The following is a 25,364-nucleotide window of genomic DNA, read 5'->3' on the forward strand; positions in this document are numbered from 1 at the left end:
AACTTTATTATTATAATAACATTTCAAATATTACACATCGCGGATCAGCCCTAAATTCTCTCCAGATTGTTATATATCGGTCTTCGTTTTTTGCTAGTGGAAGTTTTCTTTATAGTGTAGGAGATGCGGAATCTGTCAGCAAAACTACTGTATGTTGGTCTGTCCAAAAACTATGTCCGGCATTAAAATGACTAGTGCCCGGTTTTGTGGTGTTTCCTGGGCTTAAGCCAGTTATGGACATCAAAGAGGAATTCCACAGCATCATTGGTTTGTCTTTAATTCACATGGACAATAAAGAAATTAAGCAAAGGAGAAGCAATATATAACGAACTTCATTCCATTTACATTTTAAGGATTTCCTAGAGTGATTGGCTGTATTGATGGAACCTACATATGCTACCTATTCCAGCACCATTAGAACATGAAAATTCATCCATAGCATTAATGTACAGGTACTAACCTTTATAATCCTTAATGAATAATGTACTTATCTTTAATGGTAACAAAAATAACGTAGCTATTGTAACTGACCGTTCTTCCCATCAAGATCATATGTGATGCTTCCCACCTCATCACAAATGTTGAAGCCAGATGGCCAGGATCCGTATATGATTCCACACTGTACAACAAATCTGAACAGAGTAGGCCTGCGGTAGTTTTGCTAGTTGTTCACATGCAGTGTAATAGTTAAATCATTGCAAACCCTAGTGAGATTATAGGACATGACGGCCTCCTTCATGGAGACAGAGGGTATCCCTGCCTGTCCTATAGGCCTACCTTATGACTCCCTATTCAGATCCTGCACCTGGACCACAGTCCCGCTACAATCAGGCCCACAGCAAAACCAGGGCAAGAATTTAAATGACCCTAGGAATCCTCGAGGCCAGGTTCCAGTGCCTGAAGGGGCTCAGAGTAACCCCTGATAGGGTGTGCCACATAATAATGGCATATGTGGTATTACACAACATTGCAACCATCCAGGAAGAGCGACAGCCTACCATCTTTGACATGCCCACAGATGAGGAACCTTACATGCATGTGGGTGACAACAGAGATGGTGGAGTTGTCAGAGACTCCATCTGCAATCACTGCTTTCCACATTAAATCATGCACCACCACCCACCCCACCCCACCATCCACCCTGTAACCTTTTAATATACATTACAGTCAGAGCCGGAGTGGCTAATCGGGAGATTCGGGAGGATTCCTGATGGGCCGGCTCATGTCAGTCTCTAGTTTGGGCCGATTGGGAGGGAAAAATAATTTTGGGCCGGATTTGGACATGAAACTCCCGGGCTGAAAATGTGTCCCACTCCGGCCCTGATTAAAGTCAAATTCACTGTTATGTTTCATTATTTCATTTTTCTTGTAAATAAATATATTTTAGAATATATTTTAAGAATAAGATATAGTTATATACAGCCATACCACTTTGTACTATATTCTTATACTTCATTTTTATTTGATGCCATGTGTGTTTCACACCACTCAGATTAGACCTGGAATCAGTAAGTGTTCAATTAAAAAATATTTAAAAACTCAATACAGTATTATAAAGGTGGAGAATAATAATATAATCGCACCCTTCTGCTAAATATAAAAATATCATTTTCACTCACGCATTAACTCTGTTGGCAATTCTTTGACATGCTGACTGCCTTTCTCTAGCAGCTACCGCAGTATTACATTTACGTTTAATAATATCTAAATATTCTGCATACGCAGTCATTAATACTCCTAAGCTACAGTGGTGTGAAATACGATGCTCGGCTGATTTTCGCGTTTAAGTCCATGATAAATCCTATTTATCTGCGTTCCATTAAGAATGCCTTTTATAGTTACGCGTGAACGCGCTTCTGTCTGGGTCAACCTACTCAGAGTTGAGCGACCCTGATTACTTTAACTCCGATCAGCCGTTTTGGAACCGAAAACTCTGAGTATGTCAGATCGGGGTAAGACAACTCAGAGTTCAGGGTTAAGTTTAGAGTTTGTTAACCCCGCTTTCTGGAATACCCCCCTGTTCAGTTAGGAAGCAACACTGATTGTGAATCAATTTCACCTGCTGTTGTGCAAATGGAATAGACAACAGGTAGAAATGAGAGGCAATTAGCAAGACCCCGCCTATAAAGGAGTGGTTCTGCAGGTGGGGACCACAGACCACTTCTCAGTACCTATGCTTTCTGGCTGATGTTTTGGTCACTTTTGAATGCTGGTGGTCCTTTCACACTCGTGGTAGCATGAGACGGACTCTACAACCCACACAAGTGGCTCAGGTAGTGCAGCTCATCCAGGATGGCACATCAATGCGAGCTGTGGCAAGAAGGTTTGCTGTGTCTGTCAACGTAGTGTCCAGAGGCTGGAGGTGCTACCAGGAGACAGGCCAATACACTAGAAGACATGGAGGGGGCCGTAGGAGGGCAACAACCCAGCAGCAGGACCGCTACCTCCGCCTTTGTGCAAGAAGGAACAGGAGGAGCACTGCCAGAGCCCTGCAAAATGACCTCCAGCAGGCCAAAAATGTGCATGTGTCTGCCCAAACGGTTAGAACCTGACTCCATGAGGATGGTATGAGGGCCCGACGTCCACAGATGGGGGTTGTGCTCACAGCCCAACACCGTGCAGGACGCTTGGCATTTGCCAGAGAACACCAGGATTGGCAAATTCGCCACTGGCGCCTTGTGCTCTTCACAGATGAAAGCAGGTTCACACAGAGCACATGTGACAGTCTGGAGACGCCGTGGAGAGCGATCTGCTGCCTGCAACATCCTTCAGCATGACCGGTTTGGCAGTGGGTCAGTAATGGTGTGGGGTGGCATTTCTTTGGAGGGCCGCATAGCCCTTCATGTGCTCACCAGAGGTAGCCTGACTGCCATTAGGTACAGAGATGAGATCCTCAGACCCCTTGTGAGACCATATGCTGGTGCGGTTGGCCCTGGGTTCCTCCTAATGCGGGACAATGCTAGACCTCATGTGGCTGGAGTGTGTCAGCAGTTCCTGCAAGATGAAGGCATTGAAGCTATGGACTGGCCCGCCCGTTCCCCAGGCCTGAATCCGATTGAGCACATCTGGGACATCATGTCTCGCTCCATCCACCAACGTCACGTTGCACCACAGACTGTCCAGGAGTTGGCGGGTACTTTAGTCCAGGTCTGGGAGGAGATCCCTCAGGAGACCATCCGCCACCTCATCAGGAGCATGCCCAGGCGTTGTAGTGAGGTAATATAGGCACGTGGAGGTCACACACAATACTGAGCCTCATTTTGACTTGTTTTAAGGACATTACATCAAAGTTGGATCAGCCTGTAGTGTGTTTTTCCACTTTAATTTTGTGTGTGGCTCCAAATCCAGGCCTCCATTGGTTAATAAATTTGATTTCCATTGATGATTTTTGTGTGATTTTGTTGTCAGCACATTCAACTTTGTACAGAACAAAGTATTCAGTGAGAATATTTCATTCATTCAGATCTAGGATGTGTTGAGTGTTTCCTTTATTTTTTTGAGCAGTGTATATAATGTTTCTTTCTACTTATGTTAATACATATGGATATATAATAAAAATATATATTGCCAATATAAGTAACATCGATAGCAATAAATACTACAAGAACGCTGCACAATTGACATTTGCTCAGAAATAAAACACCTTAATGATTTCTGATAAGTATTGTTTTCTGATTATTTGTATGCATTTCCATCCATCCATATCTGAACCGCTTAATCCCGCTAGTCGGGGTCACAGGGGGCTGGAGCCAATCCCAACATCTCCGGGCGAAGGCAGGGTACACCATGGGCAGGTCGCCAGTCTACCGCATGGCCAACACACACGCACGCACGCACTCACACCTACGGGCAATTTTAGCATGATCAATCAACCTAACTCGCATGTCTTTGGACTGTGGGAGGAAACCGGAGTACCCGGAGGAAACCCCGCAGGCACAGGGAGAACATGCAAACTCCACACAGAGCAGCCCAGACCGAGAATCGAACCCAGACCGCCTTGCTGTGAGGCAACAGTGCTAACCACCACACCACCATGCCGCCCTTGTATGCGTTTACTTTTTGTTATGGTAGGACCCAGGGTAAAGTAAAGTTATATAGGAGCCTGACCACGTAAATCAGGCTAATGAGCGCAGATTAATCCGTAGCACGTGACCTCCCTCTGGTGGATGACAGCTGGTACTGCGAGCCAGACGTTTTACCTTCAGCTTTGGTATTTTGAAACAAAAATGTTCTTGTGATGAGCACAATGCACAGAGATGCATCTGTGACCACAAGAGACGACATGAAGCCACAAATGATCCTGGATTACAACTCTACCAAAGGAGGAGTGGACAATCTGGACAAAGTCACAGCAACATATAGTTGCCAGCGCAAGACTGCCCGTTGGCCCTTGGTGGTTTTTTACAACATTGTGGACGTGTCTGCTTACAATGCCTATGTGCTGTGGATTGAGATCAACCAGCAGTGGAATGCCAGCAAACTGTACAGACGTCGACTTTTCTTGGAAGAACTAGGCAAAGCACTCGTCACTCCCAAGATCCAGAACCGGGCCAGGCCAGCTCGAACCCCAGCAGCTGCAGCTATCATCGCAAAGGTCCAGGGCAGGGCATCTGACCAACCGACAATGGATCCTTTGGACACAGGTGCAAAGAAACGCAAAAGATGCCAAGTTTGTCCCTCCCGGGATGACAGTAAAACAAGAACATGTTGTGTGAGGTGCAAGAAGAACATCTGCAGAAAGCACACGGTCACATCCTGTCCATCATGTGGGGAACACTGAAAAAGTTGAACATTGAAATCTTCAAGATTTGTATTTCTCTTCTTTTCATCTGTTCTAAATGTTTGTATGATCTAAAATAAAGATCTAATATCAGCTGTAAGGCAGTCTGAACTGAGAATCGCTTTGCCATCTTGATCATTTGTGGTATGGAAGCATGCTGACAGCATTTACAGCATCATGTCCCCATGATTGGGTGAAACACACACAAACACACACACAGGTCCAGAGAGGAGGGAGTGATAATGAGGGCTGAGAGAAAAGATGCTTCTTTCAGATCTCACCCCTTTGTCTCTATGGAGATTCTTCGTCTGCTCTCTGACAATATGCAATCAACCCCTGATGTGGCAACCATCAAAAGTGTTGATGGTTGCCCACCTTTGCATGCCAAACTCCTCTGTCCTTTGTATATCCTTTGAAGTCATACTGACGACTATCAACTTTCCAATCCAATGTTGATTGCCGACTTTGACTAGCCCAGGGTCCAGTGGACCCTGGATGTAATATAAATGTGAAGGGGGGTGTATGGGGATTTATGTTGCTCAATAGTGTTGGAATTGTATTTCTCTTCTTTTCATCTGTTCAAAATGTTTGTATGATCTAAAATAGGTTTATCTTCAATTTTGGATGTTTTTAGTGGATTTACACAACAGGGGTCAAAATGACCCTAACATAATATTGTTTTTTTTTTCCTCACCAAAATAAAAGGGTTAAACACATGAAAAGAAAAACATTCTTTGTATTGACTTAGTTTGGTGCCTTTTATTACTCCCACTAAGAAAAACGCTCTCACTCATATAATCAGAGATTCAAACACAGGTGAATCCCAATAAGCCCACCCCTTTACCATAACTCACCCTCCTTTATCATAACTCACTCTCTTTTACTATTACTCACCCTCCTTTATCATAACACACTCTCCTTTATCATAACACACTCTCCTTTACCACAACACACTCTTCTTTACCATAACTCACTCTCCTTTACCATAACTCACCCTCCTTTAACATTACTCACTCTCCTTTATCATAACTCACCCTCCTTTAACATTACTCACTCTCCTTTACCACAACACACTCTCCTTTACCATTACTCTCCATCTTACAGGTGGCACTCCACAACTCCCTGTCACATGACAGAGTACCGAGAATAATGTGCTAAATAAAAAAGATCTAAACCAGCAGATTAAAACCAACCAAATAACATCTCAATAGTAAACTAGAGTGCAAAATGTCAGAAGACATCAGATTGTGGATTTCAATTTTCTTGATTGTACAAAAATCATAGTGAGACCCAAGAGACCATGAGACCCAATGATCACCCCTCCTTTCCCAGGATGATGGTAGATTAGTGAAGAACCAGAAAAAACACATCCAGGTCAGGTGACTTCAGGATCCTTTTACAACATTCTGATGGAAAAATCAAACAAAATAAAACTCTGGTGCCAGAGGTTTACAGATCTTGACCTTTGGTGACCCTTAATCTCTGTAATTAACAGCTGTGTTGTCTGTACAGAGATGAAGGCTGATGTGTTTGATATGATGGAGTAGAGAACACAGTGTGCTACAAATTATCTTTATTAATACTAAACATGTAATGACAAATATTGTGAGGCCTAAATTGTGTCATAATCAGTCAAGTAAATCTGCACTGATTAAATAAAAAAAGTAAACCAGTCAGACTGATCAGATTATATGATTAAAATTAAGTTGTATTATGATGACTCACTACACCTCGACTACTACAGCCAATACCACTGTATTACAGACAATACTATTACTGTATTACGGACAGCACTACTGTACTACAGCCAATACTACTGACAATGCTACTGTACTGACACTACTGACATCACTACTGTACTACCGACAGCACTACTGTAATACTGACAGCACTACTGTACTACTGACACTACTATAGTACTGACAGCACTACTGTTCTACTGACACTACTGTATTACTGACACTACAGTAGTACTGACAGCACTACTGTAGTACTGACACTACTGTACTACTGACTGTACTACTGTAGTACTGACACTACTGTACTACTGAGTCTTTCTTCTCTTTTACAGTTTTTGACCACTGCTAACGTGCGTTTGTCCAATCTGTAGTCACATTTTCAAAACTCCAAACACATTGAACACAACATCAGTTTTCAGTGGCTATACTATTAGTTCAATTCATGTTGTTATGGCACAAAATGCAGTCATTTTACATGTTTTTATAATGCTTAAATTTTCTATACACACAAGGTTATCCAATAACAAAATTCTGGATAGTTTTTGTCTAATTTACAATTGCTTGTACACAGCATGCCAAAAATGAAAACCTAAGGTTCAAAACCTTAAATATCGTATAAAATGCCAAGTTCTGCAAAAACAAAGGCAGCTGAAAAGTTATTACTGTTGTACACATTTTTTGCACATATAGATAAATGAAGTATAGTATAATATATATATATATATATTTATAAAAAGTATAAAATGAAGTACAGTAATGTACCGGGTCAGAGAGGAGCAAATATAACAATTTGTCCTGCAATGTCAAGTGCTGGTTTGGTCCTTCACAAATGCCAGATTGGTCCCTATAACAGAGTTTTGACAATGTATAACAAGTATTGGGAAATGCATGTTAGCAGTCGTCAAAAACTGTAATTCTGCCCACTGTGGTGCTTCTTTGTTTTGTGTTGCCATGGAGATTAAAGACTCCATTCCCACCCTCGTGTCTCACTCCCGCTTGATGTTGGTTTTCGTTTAAAACTAAATACAATTTTATATTACAATACTATCATGCTGTTGCCATCGGAAACAGTAGAAAAGGTTTCTTTTTATTGTTGTAATAATTTTTGCAATATTTTTTATGATTACAGTTTAATAGATTTAAGATGGCAAATATTCACTCAGTCTTACACATACATGAGACGATCAGTGGTGCTGAGTTTTTACCTCCATCATTGTCACAAGGACTGAAGAATGGGTAGAGTTTCTCAGTGAAGGACTGACCAGTGTAAGAGTAGATATGAGACCTGGCCTCCACATCATAAAAGGAGACCAGACCCTCCTCATAATCCACAAACACCCCCACTGTCTGGAGCTTCTGTCTCACGGTGAGGGGGACACCAGGACCAGCAAGAGCCTTATACTGATTCTCATTCCTCAGCCACACAGTCCAGAATCCATTCTGAGGTCTCAGTGTAATCTTGCCCTTCCTGTTAACAGACTCTCTGGCCACTCCTACATCCCAGTCAGTCTTCCCCTTGACCTGAACCTCATAGTAAAATCTCCCTGATGAGAACCCCTCCTTTCCCAGGACATTGACACACTCATCAAATCTCTTTGGGTTGTCAGGGAGATTCTGTTTTGTGTCTCCATCTGTCACTTGTTTTCCATCATCAGACAGGATGAGGTAGTGATGAGCTGTATCAGGATCCAGAGTCACATCCACTGAGAAAAGCATACAGTATGTTATATGTACATAATCATAAACTACATAACATCCTCATTATACAGTAGATCCTACTGATAAATATTTGAAGACTAAAATATACACAGAGTAAACAATTTATCATGATTGTATCTTTTGCTTGTGTTTTTTACTGTATTTTTCCACTGACCCCAGGGTTCCATCCCTATTTCATAAATATATATCTAATCATTCAGCTATAGTGACGGGTGTAGAGGTATCTGCTATTTATTTAATATGCTGTCATACATTTAACAACTTTGTGTTCTTCACAGTGAATCACAATTAATACAGATTTTTGAATTTATGCATAAATTGCTTAGGTTAGGATAGTGTTAGGATAATCTGTTATTAAATAACAATAAGTTATTACAATTAAGAAAAAGATTAGAAATCACACTGTACCTGCATACTGTTGACTCCTCTTTAATTCTGTGCTGACTGAATTTTAGGAAAAGTGATAATTAGATTTTAATGAGATGATTTATTAAAGCATCTGAGCTTTATCTGAGCAAAAACAAAGAAATCAGGAGTGAACAATGTGACTTGTAATATGCATATAGCTAATATTTCATAATAGCTGTACAGAGGTGGGTAGGAACGCGTTACATTTACTCCGTTACATTTACTCAAGTAGCTTTTTGGACAAAAATGTACTTGTAAGAGTAGTTTTAATATGAACGACTTCTACTTTTACTTGAGTATATATGTGCTGAGAAAAACATGACTTTTACTCCGTTACAATCGGAATTGCACCGCACGCTACCGTTACTTTCGTTTAGTAAGTAATTCGACTTTTCAGTGAGAAGACTGACCAACGTCTCGTCGCCTGAGTATGTGTGACCAATCAAATGAAGCTGGTCAGTCACGTGATCATATACGCAAACTTTCTCCACTGATAGCAAGAAAGAATTGTGACAGAAAAACCTACCGAGCATCCCTGGGCTCACATACAGCCAATGTTTACATCATTGATCCATATCATATATATAGATTAATGGTTTACATTACAAACGTGTAAAAATGACAGTCAGGGCTTAATTTGAGCCGGATCCTGCCGGAACAGGATCCGGGAACTCTTTCATTTTGAAGGATGCGTTCCGGGAACTGTCTGCCTCGATCCGGTAACTTTCAAGCCTACTAATTATAAGTTATGAAGAATCCTGTCTGCGTTGAACCAATTAATTGAACAAATAATTCTACAAAAGACATTATATAAATACAAGATCCACATTCAGGCTTCCTAAATCACTTAAGAGCTCTCCCTTTTAGCGATGTCTTTCCGCGTCTCCCCCATAAAGCATCCGCCCACCCCTCACACGGCCCTAGTCCAAAGTCATGGGCATTTTTATTATTATACACAAAAATATAATAAAAACACAAATAAATTGCAAATCAGTTTCACAGTTTATGTGGGTCATTAATAAAAAATATATAATTATTTATTACATTTTACAAAAAAATTGAAATGGTTGATGGGAAATATTTTGTGTTACGTAGATATCAGACAAAGGCGCAATTTGTCAAAATAACAGCGATTGATATGTCGAAAAGACGATCAAACTTGCTTTCCTTTTTTACAAAAAAAAAAACATCTGATTGTACTACTAAACAACCGAGACTTGAAGCAAATGAAGGCAGCGGCAGTGGTGATGTTATTGGGGCAGGTGCGAGTGTGGTTGAGTCCCAAGCTATAGGCTACTAAACAACTAATAAGGTAAGAAACGATTCTGCACTTAAAACACTTATAAAACATACGTAAGTCATTTAAAAGTAATTTATATAAACAAATTGGCTTGTTTAACATTTGTGCGCCTAAGTGTTGCGTTTTGTGTGCGATCTGGTGACATTGTTGGCCTCAGTGACCCCTGGTCTCATGCCGCTGTTTGCGTTCTGGCATCATTTGATTTACAAATTAAGCACTGAGGACAGTTATATAATGCGCTGTCCGTTGTGTCTGCCAAACGTGTGGACATTTCAGCCTACAAGAACTCAACATCAAATTTGAGGAAACATGATGCGATAAGTATAATTATGTGTGATGCTATATCTCTGAGGCATGACGTTTGTATGATGTAATTATTAAATGTAACGCAGTGCAATACTAAAAACCAGCTCACACTCTGAGTGTACACACTAGCAATATATGATGATTAAGTTTGCTATAAATTGATTCAGTTGGCTTCAAGTTGTAGCTACATGTATTGGCTAACAGTCTCATAGTGCATTTGTGGAACACATTAAACTTACACATGCCTAATAATTAGGAACAAACAAAAATACATATTATTTATAATAAATAATTTTTATATACTATATTTATTTATAATAAATTATTTTAGTTATCATTAAAAGTCATTGTTTCCAGTAATTCAATTTACCATTATGTAATTTATTGACACGAGACAGTACTCAGGCATTTACTCACTAGTAGCTTTTAATCAAAGTACTTTTTTACTTTTTACTTTTACTTTTTCAAGTACATTTTTGGATGCATACTTTTACTTGAGTAACATTTGGTTCAAGTAGTAGCTACTTTTACTTGAGTAAAAATTTTGAATACTCTACCCACCTCTGTAGCCGTTGGCCACAGATCTCTTGTGTTAGAGACTTGTGCCAGTAAAATATATTTAATACTAAAGTTTCTCACCTGCGTGTTTCAACTTAGTATTCAGTGTTTCACTGAGTTTTATATTCAGAGTCTTCTGAAGCTGAGAGAGAACTTTCCTCACAGTCTCCACATTCACATCAGTGTCGATACTGATGTCAGTCCAGTTCTTGGTGTGTGGAGGGCTGTTCATGGTTGGGTAGATCTACAGTACAGCAGGAGAGAGGAGAAACCCCTCAGCATGGGGAGGGTTGTCCTGTGATGTGCTGTGTTGTCTCTGAGCAGAGAGAGGAACACTGACCTGTAGAAGGTGGATGTGGTCCTCAGTGTGGGAGAGCTGCTCCAGCTCACTGTCTCTCCTCTTTAGTTCAGTGATCTCCTGCTCCAGGTCTTTAATGAGTCTTTCAGCCTGCCTCTCTGCTGCTTTCTGCTTCTCCTCCATCACCTGAAGTAGCTCAGCCTGGCTTCTCTCAATGGAGCGCACCAGAGCAGTGAAAACCTCAATGCTGTCTGCAATCTCTCTCTCTGTGCTTTTCTAATGGATGAAGAATTTTAAATAAAAAATTCACTTTAATTAAACAACGGTGAACTTTAGTTTTCAAAGTTTTGCAAAACTTTATTTAAACCTCTGTTTGTAATAAATATGAAGTAGGTGGTAGTTCACACCTTTCTGAGCTCTACTGAGTGTTTGATCTCTTCCATCTTCTTCAGTCTCTCTTGGATCATCTGCTGGACCACTGACTGTGTCTTCCCCAGCTGTGTCTGTAGAGAGAGAAAATGTGTTTAATATTTTACACATGAAATGGTGCCTTGACTTTCCTTGAAGTTTTTTATATTTCTTTTATAAATATGTGTTGTGTTTAATGTTGATGTTATCCAGTGTTAGTGTGTCACCCTTTTCTCTCCACTCTCCTCCTCTATGGTAACAGTATTGTGAGTCCTGTGGTCTGTCTCAGTGCAGAACTGACACACACACATCTCGTCTTCTCTACAGAACAGCTCCAGGGGTCTCTCGTGTTTCTTACATATGTAATCCTCCACGTTCTCCACAGGGTTTATTAGTTTGTGTTTCTTATATTTTGGAAGAATATTATGGGGTTCTAGATGAGACTTACAAAATGTCGCACCACAGTCCAAACAGGATTTTACAGCCTTCGATTTCACTCCAGTGCAGACATCACAAAAAATATCAGGTTTATCTGGACATTTTTTCTTCTTGAAGTGATCCACAACCTCTCTCAGTGTTGTATTAATCTTGAGTTCAGGTCTCTTTGGGAATGTCTCTTTACAGAGTGGACACAGGCAGTGTGGACTGTTGTCCCAGTATTGTGTGAGGCAAGTCTTACAGAAGTTGTGTCCACATGGAGTGGTGACTGGATCAGTGAACTCATCCAGACAGAAAGAACACATGAACTGCTCCTCAGACAGGAGTCTGCTGGAGTCACGTGTGACTGATAAGAAAGGAAACATGAAGTATTCAATTATTCTTACTCTACATTTTAATCTGTGTGAATTATTTCACACGGATAAATAATCCATAATTGTTTCTGAAACCACAGTGAATAATAATGTGTGGTTATTTCTTGAATCATCATCTGAGTTCTGTTTGATCATCATCATGTGCGTCTTTTTTCATTCTCCAGGACTCGGCATCTCAGATTTTAATCTGATCTGAATCTTAACATGGTTTACACTGCAGACATTATTCTGATCATACTGTTACTGAACCAGTATACAGTTATGCTAAAAACCGAAAATATTCCTTAACACCTAGGCTGTATTTCATTCATGTGTGTGTGAGGTGTGTGACTTACACTTTGGTGGGTCATTTATGCTCCCTCCTCTACCTTGTGCTGATGCCGATTCTTCCATTTCCTTCTTTCTCTAATAACTGTTTAAAAGAAATCACATCACTCAGCAAATACATATATATGTGCCATCAGATTAATTGGACTACATGCTTCTTGCCTTAACTACAGTGGCCCTGAAAACCCATCGCGCTGTAAATATGCAAAGCAAATTAATCTAAATTACAACGCGAATGCTACATTTCAGAAAGTCGCTGCAAATTCAGAAACGCTGCAAATCCAGTCACAACACTACAGAAGTTCTTAAATGTAGCGTACACGTTGTCATTTTGATTAATTAAGTTTAATTAATTATTAAATGCACCAGAGCAGAGGTGACCAACCTGTCAGAGCCACTTTTTTTTTACTGTGTTACAGCAAAGAGCCTCATTGTAACGTATTGATCAGGCAGAGAGGGATCCAAATGCGGAAGAACACCGCTTTTATTGAAATGAGACGCTGGTACAGAAACCGGCAGGTGAATCACGAGCACTAGGACAAGTAGCAACTGCGTTTTCTTGGCGTGGTCAGGACAGTCCAGGGTCATACCGGGGGAGCAGAAGTCAGGAGGTACAGAGGGACTAGGCAGGAGACACGGTCGGGGACGTAAGCGAGGGTCGGAACACAGGAGAGCAGACAGGTAATAGAAAGGCTTGGTACGCGGCATGAGTCGGCAATACTTCGCGACTAGGAAGTGGAATGTGGGCGTTAAAGTAGAGATACAAGGGGGTGTGGTGATGAGCGTCAGGTGAGGCTGGGTAGTAGGAGATCAGGTGGCATTCCTTACACTCATAATACACATGGAACATCACCCATCCCGTCCTCTGCTCAGCCAGATTCATTGTAAATGTCACACACAAACATAATAAAGTAATTTTCAACAATGAACATTGTGTGCACTGACGAAAATACCGGGGTGAACTCAAGCTAAGCGAACAGCACATTATAAAACCATAAACACAAACGTGAATATAAACGTAAGGATCAGGAAGGCCCTAAAACACGGCAGGGTTGGCTAATACGAGTGTTCCCAACCGCGCCCAGGTGAGACATGCTTCAGGACTTTGGCACGGTTGGAGGAGGTGGGCCACGGCACGGCGAGGTTGCGCAGATACTTCATGCCCTAGTGTGAGTGCGCGCTAAGAGTCGCATGAAGCTCGAGAGACGCGGGTTGGCCACTCCTGCACCAGAGCTCCTGAGATTACATTTACCTTTAGACGGGAAACCCGGTTGTCTTTATAATAAACTATATAATAAAGATGAATAAATGTGATTTCCATAACGTTTCCCAATTCTTGCTGTGTTTTTATGATTGCATATTCAGTGAGCAGTAGGCTACATATAGATATTTGAATATTTTCCCACGTTCATTCCCATGTCAGGAACTGAACGAAAGTTGCGGAGATAATGAAATCTTTGGAGCATTTCAGATGCTTATGAACCTTATTTAGAGGCTAATTGTCTAAACTGCTCTGCGTGTTCTCCAAAGCTCAAATGTCTCACTTCGTTCGCAGGACGCAGGGTTATTAACTATTCCTAGGATCAAAGAGATCACAGCAGGTGGAAGAGCCTTTTCTTTTAAAGCTCCACAACTGTGGAATAATCTTCCTGCCTTTATTCGGGACTCAGACACGGTCTCAATGTTTAAATCTAGACTAAATACTCATCTGTTTACTTTGGCCTTTGATTAATCTGTTAATGCGAACGTCAAGACTCGTCACTGAGTGTTTTTTCAGTAGCCCTGAAATAAATGCTCCGGTTTAAAATTTAGTCTCCCGTTAAAATTAAAAAATATTTTTGGCATTTGGGTCCGTATCCAGTTAATCAGGAATGTGATTGGGTCCGGACAGGACGGCGTTCGTGTCCGGATCCGGACCGCGGTCCGCCATTTGGTGACCCCTGATTTAGACATTAGAAATGTGTAATGCTTTTACACACCCCTAGATCCTTGATTATTCTTATTCATTTTACTTCTGTCTGCAAGTACGTGTGTAACAAAAGTGCTTAAAGCATTTCATTCGCTGTTTGTTGGTTTTAATAGAAACTTGTAATGGAAATGAGGCTCAGCTACTCAGATTTCGAATTTGTATAAAATAGTTTTTAAGTTTAAACCTCAGCTTTTGTGTATCGTCGGATCAATTTACGCTTGCAATAGTACTCTTCGCTTCCTGGTTGAATGGCGTACAGAACGAAAATTTAAATCTCAGTCGGTACATTGAACACAGAGCAACAAATATAGCTGAACATCATCATGCGACAGTTTGTTCGTAATTTGCGGTAAACTCGTCCCTGGTCAGTGAGCACAGAATAAAATATTTTAAGCCAAAGTTCAAATTGCAATAACTTCAGTTTTTCAGCTGGGTACACTGTGCCTTTCTTATAATGTCCATGAAATCCTTTGACCTTTTTACACCCGCAGTTCACTCCGCCGGTGGTAAAACATCTGAATGTTGAGCTACAGCGCGGTGGTGTAAAACTACTTACCTTTACTTTCCTCTTTACTAATATATTTAATAGGCTCTAATGTCCCGTATCTCGGCTTCCCAGAGCTACTTCATGTCCAGTAATGTTGCCACTTCACGAGGCTGAAGTTGGTTACTTATTCGCAGTCTGAGATTCGTTTGGGTACTTATTCGCAGCTCCGTATTCGGCGGCTTAAGTTGGTTACTTATTCAAAAAGGGTGTGTTTAGTTTATCCAATAGATAGGCACATGTTTAATATGATGCATATGACTTTAGCCTGGCCTGAGACATTAGAGGCATATAGCAGCAAGCATCTGCAATTGAACTGTATCATTTCACTTGTGCAAAACTACACAATATGCCATATTGCCAGTTAGATCTGAGGGCGACAGTGATGTCGGGCCAGGCTCAAGCTAGGTTTCTCTTACACATAGGAACCTGTTATGTATGATGCATATGTTATTTGCCTGGCCCAGCGCCTTAAAGGTATACAGGAAGCCTCTGAAATCAACCTGAACAATTTCATGTGCGCACCACTGCATGTGTCACGTTTCCAGTGAGATTTGAGAGCTAAAATGTTACTGGGCCAGGCCAAAATCAGGTTTCTCGTACATAGAGTAATGTGTTATTTATGAAACATTTGAGTTTTGCCTGACCCAAGACCTTACAGGCATACAGCAGGCCTCTTAAATTGCTGCTCTGCATCATTTGACCTGTGCGCACCACTCCATATGTCATGTTTCCAGTTGGATTTGAGGCATAAAATTATGCTGCGCCAGGCCAAAATCAGGTTTCTCTTACATATAGTAAAGCGTTATGTATGATGCATATGTTATTTGCCTGGCCCAATGCCTTACATGCATACAGCAAGCCTCTGAAATCCACCTCATGAACCATTTCACCTGTGCGCTTACTCAATATGCCATGTTTCCAGTTAGATTTGAGGCTTAAAATGATTCTGGGCCAGGCCAAAAACAGGTTTCTCTTACATATAGGAACTAGTTATGTATGATTCAATTGAGTTTTGCCTGCGGCCCAAGACCTTACAGGCATACAGCAGGCCTCTGAACTTGCCCCTCTGATCCATTTCACCTGGGCACTTAACTACTCAATATGCCGTGTTTCCAGTTAGATTTGAGGTATAAAATTATGTTGGATCAGGCTAAAATCAGGTTCCTCTCTTAGGGAGTGACCTGTTCTTCATGATGCATTTGTTATTTCTCTGGCTCACCATCAATAAGGCTTTCAATAAACCTCTGAAACTGCCCCTTTAAATGCGTTCACCTATCTGCCCACTGCTCAATATGCCATGTTGTGTGCTGGCATTTCTTCTTCCGATTATTTGTGTTCTAGAACAGCATTTCTGTGTTTTTAGTTTTCAAATCTAAGAATATGTTTCCTTACGTTAGAAATGCTGACGAATTCAATCATCATGTACAAATTGCATACAATTGAAAGGACTTGAAATAGAAACCATTTTACAAATGAAATGCTTTCATTATATTTTTATTTTTTACATTCACAAAATGAGTATGGGAAACAATAACCTCTTAAATGTCTGCTCCTACGCTCGTTTAATATAACGTTTAATCTATCGCTTTTAAACAAAGTGCGCAGCAAACACGCATCGTGAACACACCCTTTTTGAATAAGTAACCAATACTTATTCGGAGCTGCGAATAAGTAACCAAACGAATCTCAAACTGCGAATAAGTAACCAACTTCAGCCTCGTTATATCGATCATGTGTTTTACCTGGAAAGCGGAGGTTTTTATTGGAGGTTGTGTAATAAGGCGTGGTTTACAACCCCTATCGCCCGGCTAGCTCAGTCGGTAGAGCATGAGACTCTTAATCTCAGGGTCGTGGGTTCGAGCCCCACGTTGGGCGTTGAAATTTTACAACCAAACAAAATCTTACATGTAACATAACCAGTGATAGACTGGATGTCAGCACCAGGCTTGAATGCCTTTGTATAAATGGCCCAGGGGCAAAAAAAGCCACTGTACTTCATCTGGTTCCATTCTTCAGCCCTCCTGCATCAGTGTGATGACGGTGATGGATCCTCCACCCATCAGGACCTGAGGCCTCATGTACGAACGGTGCGTACGCACAAAAACATTGCGTACGCTATGTTTCACGCAAACGGTCAGATGTACGAAATGTGATTTGAACGTGAGAAAGTGCGTAAACCTACGATACCTTCGCCTCTGGCGTACGCATGTTTCTAATGTGTTTTCGTCAATTAGCGACACTTAGAGGTGATGCAATGAAATTACAACTATTAAGATATCCTTCACGCACACGTTGCAGTAAGCCGTTACTGGGGTAAAATAAAGTAAATTAATCAGAAAATTAAACAGTAAATTAATCAGACAATTTCACTGCCTTGCTGAAATAATCAACCAACGTGTTTCCACTTAGCCTAGATTATATAAACATGCATTAAATGTTGTGCTGGAGTTCTTGGGAGATGGCAGCGTTGGCATTACTGGAAGATATTGCTAATGGCCGAATTCGCCGAGAGCGCATTTTCCGTGACCATTATGATTCTTTAGCCCATGATGATGACTGGCTTATAAGCCGTTTCAGATTTCCAAGAACTGTCCTCTTGTGTTGAGTTGGGTCCAGTTTTGGAGAGAGAAACGCGAGGAATTGCGCATTGCCAGCGACAACGCTCGGCTTCCTGGCAACTGGCTCGTTTCAAAGCGAACTGGCAGACCGGTCGGGGATGTCCCAGTCATCTTTGAGCCGGGACATGCCAGCTGTTTTGGATGGGATCATCTGCATGTCAGCTATATAAAGTTCCCATTAAGAAGCGGTTGACCAGGCAAACATTAAAGCGCAATTTGCAGCGATAATGCAACCCTAATATAATCGGAGCGATCGACTGCACACACATTTCTATGAAGGCACCATTTGAGGAGGAATTTGCTTATGTGAATAAAAAGCACTTTAATTCCATAAACGTGCAAATAATCTGTGATGTAAAAACTTACTAATGTAGTGGCACGTTGGCCTGGATCAACCCAATGATTAGTACATCCTTACAAACTGCATGGTTGGGATAAGATTACAAGCTAGCAGAGTGTGTGATGGGTGGCTACTTGGTAAGCAACAAAATGTAAGCATTTAAATAAAGTCATTTGACATTTCCAGCTTAGAATAATTCATTTGAAACATGGGTAATTGTTAAATTACTTAGGAAACAGCAGCTACGTGCTCAAGACGTGGCTGATGACCCTTTGTAATCCACAGACTGACCGGGAGCGGAGATACAATTCTCTCCATTCTCACACCCGGTCAGTCGTGGAGAGGGCGATTGGGCAGCTGAAAAGCCGGTGGCGCTGGCATGTGGGGTCCTGCACAATGTTGCGCACAGGTATGCCGTGCCATTGTTAGAGGTGGTGGAGCAACCAGTGGACCCAGAGCCAGAACAAATTAATGCGCAGCGCAAATTTTAACCAACTCTTTTATTGAGTCGCTGATGCTAGTGAGCGCATCACTGATATTTTTAGGTGCATTATATTATTCTGCCAGTGTGCATTATTCTGACCCCACAACATTTAAAGCTTCACACACGCTATCCCACTCAGACCTTTTGCGCTTTGCCGTAATGCCACAACGTGCCAAACAAACATTTTTTCCGCACCTCTACCTCATTCAGGACCGTCTCTACTTTCACATTCGGTGAAGTTCCTCTTTTTTCCCCGTTTAGACATGGTTTGTGACAGGGCCGGAGTGGGACACTTTTTCAGCCCGGGAGTTTCATGTCCAAATCCGGCCCAAAATTATTTTTCCCTCCCAATCAGCCCAAACTAGAGACTGACATGAGCCGGCCCATCGGGAATCCTTCCGAATCTCCCGATTAGCCACTCCGGCTCTGGTTTGTGATAGATCAGAGAGCAAACTTCTCCGGTGCAGGGCAAATTTAAATGAATTAGCATATTTATAGGGGGGCGTGTCACCGTGTGCGCTCAATTCCACGTTGATTGGGATGTACAAAAGAAATGTGCGTGGATTCCGGCGTACGCACAGTTTGATACATCCGGATTTTTTATGCGTACGACATTTTCTGGATTTGTACGCCAATTTTTAGTAAGAAATCCACGCAAGTCTTTGTACATGAGGCCCCTGGAGCGTGCTAAGAGAAGGCTGAGGGAGAAGAAAGATGAGTCATTGGGAAAATACCTGAGGAGCATCTTAAAGTTTATGATTAGTGCAAGAGATTAAAATTGCAGTGAAGTATACAAAGATTCCAGAGAAACAGGATATTTCAGTTAGACGTCCTTCATCAATTGTGGGATTCTGGATTAGTAGGAGGAATCAGGTTGTATATATAAAAAGTTTAGTTTATATTAAAACATTGATTCCATAGATAAGCTTCCCAGAGTGTATATCCATTCATTTTTTCCCCATAAATAAATACCATAGCACCAACTTGGTTTTGATACTTGGTTTTATTGTTGAAAAGTGGCCAAAGTGAAACTCTGGTGATTAATCCAGTGTCTTGAAGTGGCAAGCATCATTAAAGTTCTTATAGAGTTATTATTCTAGAGGTCTGGATCAGAGGTTAGACATAACCACACACACACACACACACACACAACCACGGGTAATTTTTAACAAGATGACTATTTAATATTGCAGTCTAGACAGGGTCAGGCAGCCACCTGGCAAGTTAAATCAATAACCAAACAACCAGAGCCACTCAATAAATTACACAATGAAAAAAAAATTGTTCCCATTTGTTAAGTGTGCTTTCCTAATTATTTGTGCCTTAAATGAACAGAAAAAAATTATTCCCTGTAAACATTTGTGGTCAGCGCAATATTTTATATATGTATATATATAAAATTATATATGTATATATATGTATAATATGTATATATCACTTCTGAACAGTTTCCGGTAATCTTTGTAATTTTGCAATGCAGTGTTCTTAGTCTGACTGTATGAATGAGAAGATGCAAAATCGACTGTTTCTACAGTGAAAATCCATATATTTCATTGCCGTGGTCACAGAAGTGAAGTTTATGATGAATGTAAGCAATTTTGCATTTGTTTTAGACATAAGCAACTGGAGTACAACACAAAGGCTGTGAACAAAACCTGTGTTACCTAGTGTTATCACACACCCCAACACACAATATATTCATCACTGCAAGCATCCAACAGCAAACCAATTAAATAACACTGTCAAAAAGGTCAAAACACCACCTCCACACCAAAGGCCACCCAACCAACCACCTGGCTAAGCACCTTTCCCTCCCTTTCATTTCTAAACACTAATTAAAACGCATACGATCGACACCCTCCCGCACCACTCACAGACTCACAAGTCTCACAGACACACGTCTCATTCTTTTATCGGGTTTGCATTAATCTTTAATTGCCCACAGGTATAGTCTCATCAGCCAACAGACACCCCCGCCACACAACTCCCCACATATGGAAAGTTAACTATCTAATGGCATCAGCAAGCATGAATAAGGTTCACTCTTCTTCCTCTTCGTAGTCTGGGGTACTGGCTCACTCTTTTCTGCACATTTAGCTTCTCTCCTAAGATAAAAACAAAGATGAATGTTCATTTCAGAATTGCCATGTATTTTCGTCCATAAGAATAGTGCATTCATTAACTTCTGAAATGTCAACATTTACCTTAAAGCTAGGCGTGTACCAGCCATTTTATTATTTACCTTCAAAAATAAGACTCATCTTCTCCGGCTTCTTCTCGAGCAGCTCACATGCTTCCTGAAGCAAAATGGAAACCCTCTCTGCGGGGAATATCAGGATTTCTACCGATCTCCCTGTACATGTGACAATAAGGTTTATCTTGTCCACGTCATCTGTGGAATAACGTGTTTGAGATGGTGTTTCTGATATGATGGAGTCTGAAAAAGTGGAATGCAGTGATTACATTATTGTTTTCAAAGAAACTCTGAATAGAAGAAGGTACCTTAGTTGAAAGTGTGATTTTAACAATAGTGCTACCCAACTTACATCTATTAGGAGTGTCTGCCTCACATATTTCATGTGATGAATTTATAGCGGGGTCTTCCACTGGGTCTGTTTGGACATCATTCTGAAACACCAAGCGCATTCATGAAGCGCTATGATTAAGCAGACAACAGAATACTGGGCTTTTCACTAATATGGCCACAATATTTGGCCTCCCAATAATTTCAAGGGCAAGCAGCGTGGCTGTATAGCCACACAGAACGTTAACCAGCATTTCAACAAAACAGTAGTACATTCCCTAAGCACATCTAGGCGATCTATGATTAAAAACCCGTAATAAACCTTATTTTCTAGCTATTTGGATTGTGGTCTCGCGATGACCTACGGGATCTCGTGAGAGCGAGACTTTGGAGCAGCACCTGCTGCGATGTGCAACAAACTGCAGTTAATACAGTACGCAGGCTGTGGATATGTGGAAAATTACACGTGCAAAATTACATGTTCTTTCCTTAGAAGAAAACAGCCTATAGCTATAGTTGTCTGAACCTCCAGCTCAGGTGAAACTATAACAGGTTTTACAACGCAGTGACCGCAGTGACCACTGCTGCACGAAGACGTTTACACAAGCAGCGCATAAATGTTACACTTCAGATTACTCTTGTAATCGCTTGACAACATTGCTCCCTTTGAGAAAAGAGGTAATGTTGGCTAATCTTATACTTGTCAGTAGAAGGCACAAAAGTTAAGCAAACATTTTAGCCGAAAAGGTTTTAGAATCAACGTTTTTTATTCTTTCTACGTTACGTGAAATTAAATGTAAGGCATGTAATTTAGGCTTCCTTAACCATTTTGATATTAAAGCTTACATTAACGTCTTTCTAAATGACAATGAGTGAGTACCCATGTGCAGTTATCGGACTATGTGACAACACTAGGTTACCTTATTTCTCCACAACACACATGCATTCTATGTCATTGCCATAGAATAATAGATCAATAGACAGTGTATTGGAACAACCTTCAAAACCGGAACGGTAAATATATAGCATAGCAAAGTGTACGAATGGTAGCATATTTAAACTATCTTCAAGATTTATTCAGCTTACCGAACCGGTGATATAGCTATACACACTGTAGACTAGTCCCATGTTGACTGAAAGTTTTAGTCCGCTTCAGACATCCAAGCTAAAGTGAAACCAGAGCTGTTTTCTTGTTTTTATAGTCCACAATTATGCTACTTTCGATTTAAAGGGGAAAACCAGTAGCTGCTTTTCAGGTGGCCCTTATTTTCATTCAGTACAAATATGAACCACTGGGTTTAATATTAATAGTCACATTTCTTATGTGAACACCACTTTTTAAAGTACTCAAATTTATCTCAAAACACTTGCAGCTTCATGCACTGTATCATGTTGCATATTACCTACATATACAGGGGTTGGACAATGAGACTGAAGTAGGAGGTTTCATGGCTAAATTGGACCAGCCTGGTGTCCAATCTTAATTTATTTCACATTGCACCAGTAAGAGCAGAGTGTGAAGATTCAATTAGCAGGGTAAGAGCACAGTTATGCTCAAAATATTGCAATGCACACAACATTATGGGTGACATACCAGAGTTCAAAGGAGGATAAATTGTTGGTGCACTTCTTGCTGGTGCATCTGTGACCAAGATAACAAGTCTTTGTGATGTATCAAGAGCCACGGTATCCAGGGTAATGTCAGCATAACACCAAGACATTAAGACAAACCACATCCAACAGGATTATGGACGCAAGAGGAAGCTGTCTGAAAGGGATGTTCGGGTGCTAACTCAGATTGTATCCAAAAAACATAAAACAAATCACGGCAGAATTAAATGTGCACCTCAACTCTCCTGTTTCCACCAGAACTGTCCGTCGGGAGCTCCACAGGGTCAATATACATGGCCAGGCTGCTATAGCCAAACCTTTGGTCACTCGCACCAATGCCAAACGGTGTAAGGAGCACAAATCTTGAGCTGTGGACAATGTGAAACATGTATTGTTCTCTGATGAGTTCACCTTTACTGTTTTCCCCACATCCAGGAGTGTTACGGTGTGGAGATGCCCCAAAGAAGCGTAACACCCACAGGGTTGCCAACTTTTCAAAATCGCTTGGAGTGAGATTTGATGGGGATGGGGATGGGGGGGTGTGTCTGTCAAATGTATGTATTATATATGCTGCGCCTAAAGTGATCGATCACCAGTGGTTGGCGCCAGAGCGAACTAACAATAAACTAGACTTTTTTCAGCGTGAGAAATCTGATGAATGGCGTGTGAAGACGGTCAAATGCGTGTGTCTCACGCTCATTGCGTGAGAGTTGCCAACCCTGCACCCAGACTGTTGCCCAGAGTGAAGCATGGGGTGGATCAGTGATGGTTTGGGCTGCCACATCCTGGCATTCCCTTGGCCCAATACTTGTGCTAGATGGGTGCGTCACTGCCAAGGACTACCGAACCATTCTGGAGGACCATGTGCATCCAGTGGTGTAAACATTGTATCCTGAAGGAGGTGCCATGTATCAGGATGACAATGCACCAATACACACAGCAAGACTGGTGAAAGATTGGTTTGATGAACATGAAAGCAAAGTTTTGGAGGAGCGAGTCAGGAAAGGTTTTCCTCCACCAGCATCACGTAGTGACCTGGCCACTATCCTGCAAGAAGAATGGTTTAAAATCCATCTCACCACTGTGCAGGACTTGTATATGTCATTCCCAAGATGAATTGATGCTGTATTGACTGCAAAAGGAGGCCTTACACCATACTAATGGGCAGTCATGGCCTGGTGGTAGGGAACTGGTCTTGTGACCGAAGGGTCCCGGGTTCGATTCCCAGACCGGAGGCTATGACTAAGGTGCCCCTGAGCAAGGTCCTTAACCCTCAATTGCTCACTTGTATATAAAAAATGAGATTAAAAAAATGTAAGTCACTCTGGATAAGGGTGTCTGCCAAATGTCATAAATGAAAATGTACTAATAAATTACTGTGGTCTAAAACCAAGTGTTTCAGTTTCATTGTCCAACCCCTGGAATTTATCAAATCAAATTTATTTGTATAGCGCTTTTCACAACACATGTTGTCACAAAGCAGCTTTACAGGATTTACAAGGTTAACAATAGTATGGGTCCAAATCCCTAATGAGCAAGCCAAGGTGACAGTGGCAAGGAAAAACTCCCTATGATGGTGGGGAATAGGAAGAAACCTCGGGAGGACCAAGACTCAAAAGGGAACCCATCCTCCATTGGACAGCCCATTAACACACAAATTACACAATTTTTATTATTTATAAAGCTAAATCTGTTTTCTTAGTTCATAACAGTTGATCAGATATATTTAAATGTAGCAATTTTTTGTGTATAGTTGTAGTGTAGTGTTTTGTTGTTTTAGGGGGGAAACCACACAGGGAAATTTTAATTCCTTTTTAGTAAAAGTTGGGGATTTTCTCTTGGAATTCTTTACTATGTGATCTCAGATGATGAACAAAGAGGGAAAGGCATGTAAACATTTCAGACAAAGGATTTAATGAAACTGAAACTCTTAAGAACGTTTAAGTACTTTAAAAAGTACTAAAACGAAAATGAAACAAAAGCAACATGACATAAGTAACCAATGCCTCACAACAGAAAATGATTTCATAAGGGAAAAGACAAAGACATAACACACATGGCACAGCAAATAGGGGGCCTTCTTGACACCTGAGAGAAACCAAAAGCATGGAACTAAAAAGACAAAATAAACAAAGCCACGTGGTAGCCACAAAGCTACTGGCAAGAGGAGACGTCACACATAATATACAGCCTATAAGTATTAAATTTTTTTGATTACTGTTGTTCAGGCCAATAGTATGATTACCTAAGCAACTAATTGCCTAATGATTGTGATATTAGCATGGAACATTTGGAATATTAGAACATGGTTCAAGGAATAGTGACTTTCTATGATATGTAATGTGTTCACTGTTCCAATGTGAAAACATGACAGACGAAATTATATTTAGAAATAAAAGGTTGTAACAGAGTTTTTAATGAAAGGCTGATAATGTTATTTATCATATATTTTGTCTATGTTTCATTACTCGATACATTGGAACACAATTAAAATTTCCGTCCCTGGGTGGGCTCGAACCACCAACCTTTCGGTTAACAGCCGAACGCGCTAACCGATTGCGCCACAGAGACTCAGATAGCTGTACTACCACGGTGTCAGGGTGTCACCTTCAGCAC

General features: G+C 41.0%; 1 protein-coding gene, 1 long non-coding RNA gene and 2 other non-coding genes across 5 annotated transcripts; 1 reads left to right on the forward strand and 3 right to left on the reverse strand.

The window, feature by feature from the left end:
* Window positions 1-5,498: 5,498 nt before the first annotated feature.
* On the reverse strand, window positions 5,499-15,326 carry LOC143475353 (E3 ubiquitin-protein ligase TRIM39-like). Of its 2 annotated transcripts, none has more exons than XM_076973194.1 (8): window positions 15,181-15,326; window positions 12,664-12,740; window positions 11,744-12,300; window positions 11,516-11,611; window positions 11,151-11,384; window positions 10,892-11,054; window positions 8,647-8,682; window positions 5,499-8,222 (listed from the first exon to the last, which is right to left on the reverse strand). In XM_076973194.1, the coding sequence occupies exons 2-8, from the start codon at window positions 12,719-12,721 to the stop codon at window positions 7,675-7,677; spliced, it is 1,692 nt and encodes a 563-aa protein (XP_076829309.1). In that variant the 5' UTR covers window positions 12,722-12,740; window positions 15,181-15,326; the 3' UTR covers window positions 5,499-7,674. The 2 variants fall into 2 exon arrangements, with proteins under 2 accessions (XP_076829309.1, XP_076829310.1); XM_076973195.1 differs by lacking the exon at window positions 15,181-15,326 and adding an exon at window positions 13,041-13,360.
* A 1,647-nt stretch (window positions 15,327-16,973) lies between these two features.
* On the forward strand, window positions 16,974-17,046 carry trnak-cuu (transfer RNA lysine (anticodon CUU)). Its single transcript has one exon. It is a non-coding gene; the product is annotated as a tRNA-Lys (tRNA).
* A 2,726-nt stretch (window positions 17,047-19,772) lies between these two features.
* LOC143475137 (uncharacterized) lies at window positions 19,773-22,528 on the reverse strand. The gene is made up of 4 exons (XR_013120935.1): window positions 22,224-22,528; window positions 21,160-21,241; window positions 20,856-21,050; window positions 19,773-20,718 (listed from the first exon to the last, which is right to left on the reverse strand). It is a non-coding gene; the product is annotated as an uncharacterized LOC143475137 (long non-coding RNA).
* A 2,717-nt stretch (window positions 22,529-25,245) lies between these two features.
* On the reverse strand, window positions 25,246-25,319 carry trnan-guu (transfer RNA asparagine (anticodon GUU)). The gene has a single exon. It is a non-coding gene; the product is annotated as a tRNA-Asn (tRNA).
* Window positions 25,320-25,364: the final 45 nt, after the last annotated feature.

This window comes from Brachyhypopomus gauderio, chromosome 14, assembly GCF_052324685.1.
Source record: "Brachyhypopomus gauderio isolate BG-103 chromosome 14, BGAUD_0.2, whole genome shotgun sequence".
Classification (NCBI taxonomy): Eukaryota; Metazoa; Chordata; class Actinopteri; order Gymnotiformes; family Hypopomidae; genus Brachyhypopomus; species Brachyhypopomus gauderio.

Excerpts from the sequence above, each read along its gene's own strand:
- LOC143475353 (XM_076973194.1), bottom strand. The coding sequence starts at position 12,721 with ATGGAAGAATCGGCATCAGCACAAGGTAGAGGAGGGAGCATAAATGAC. Across the intron at positions 11,385-11,515 it reads ACTCAGTAGAGCTCAGAAAG|AAAAGCACAGAGAGAGAGAT; the intron begins GTGTGAACTACC and ends TTCATCCATTAG. Across the intron at positions 8,223-8,646 it reads GAGGAGTCAACAGTATGCAG|TGGATGTGACTCTGGATCCT; the intron begins GTACAGTGTGAT and ends TGCTTTTCTCAG.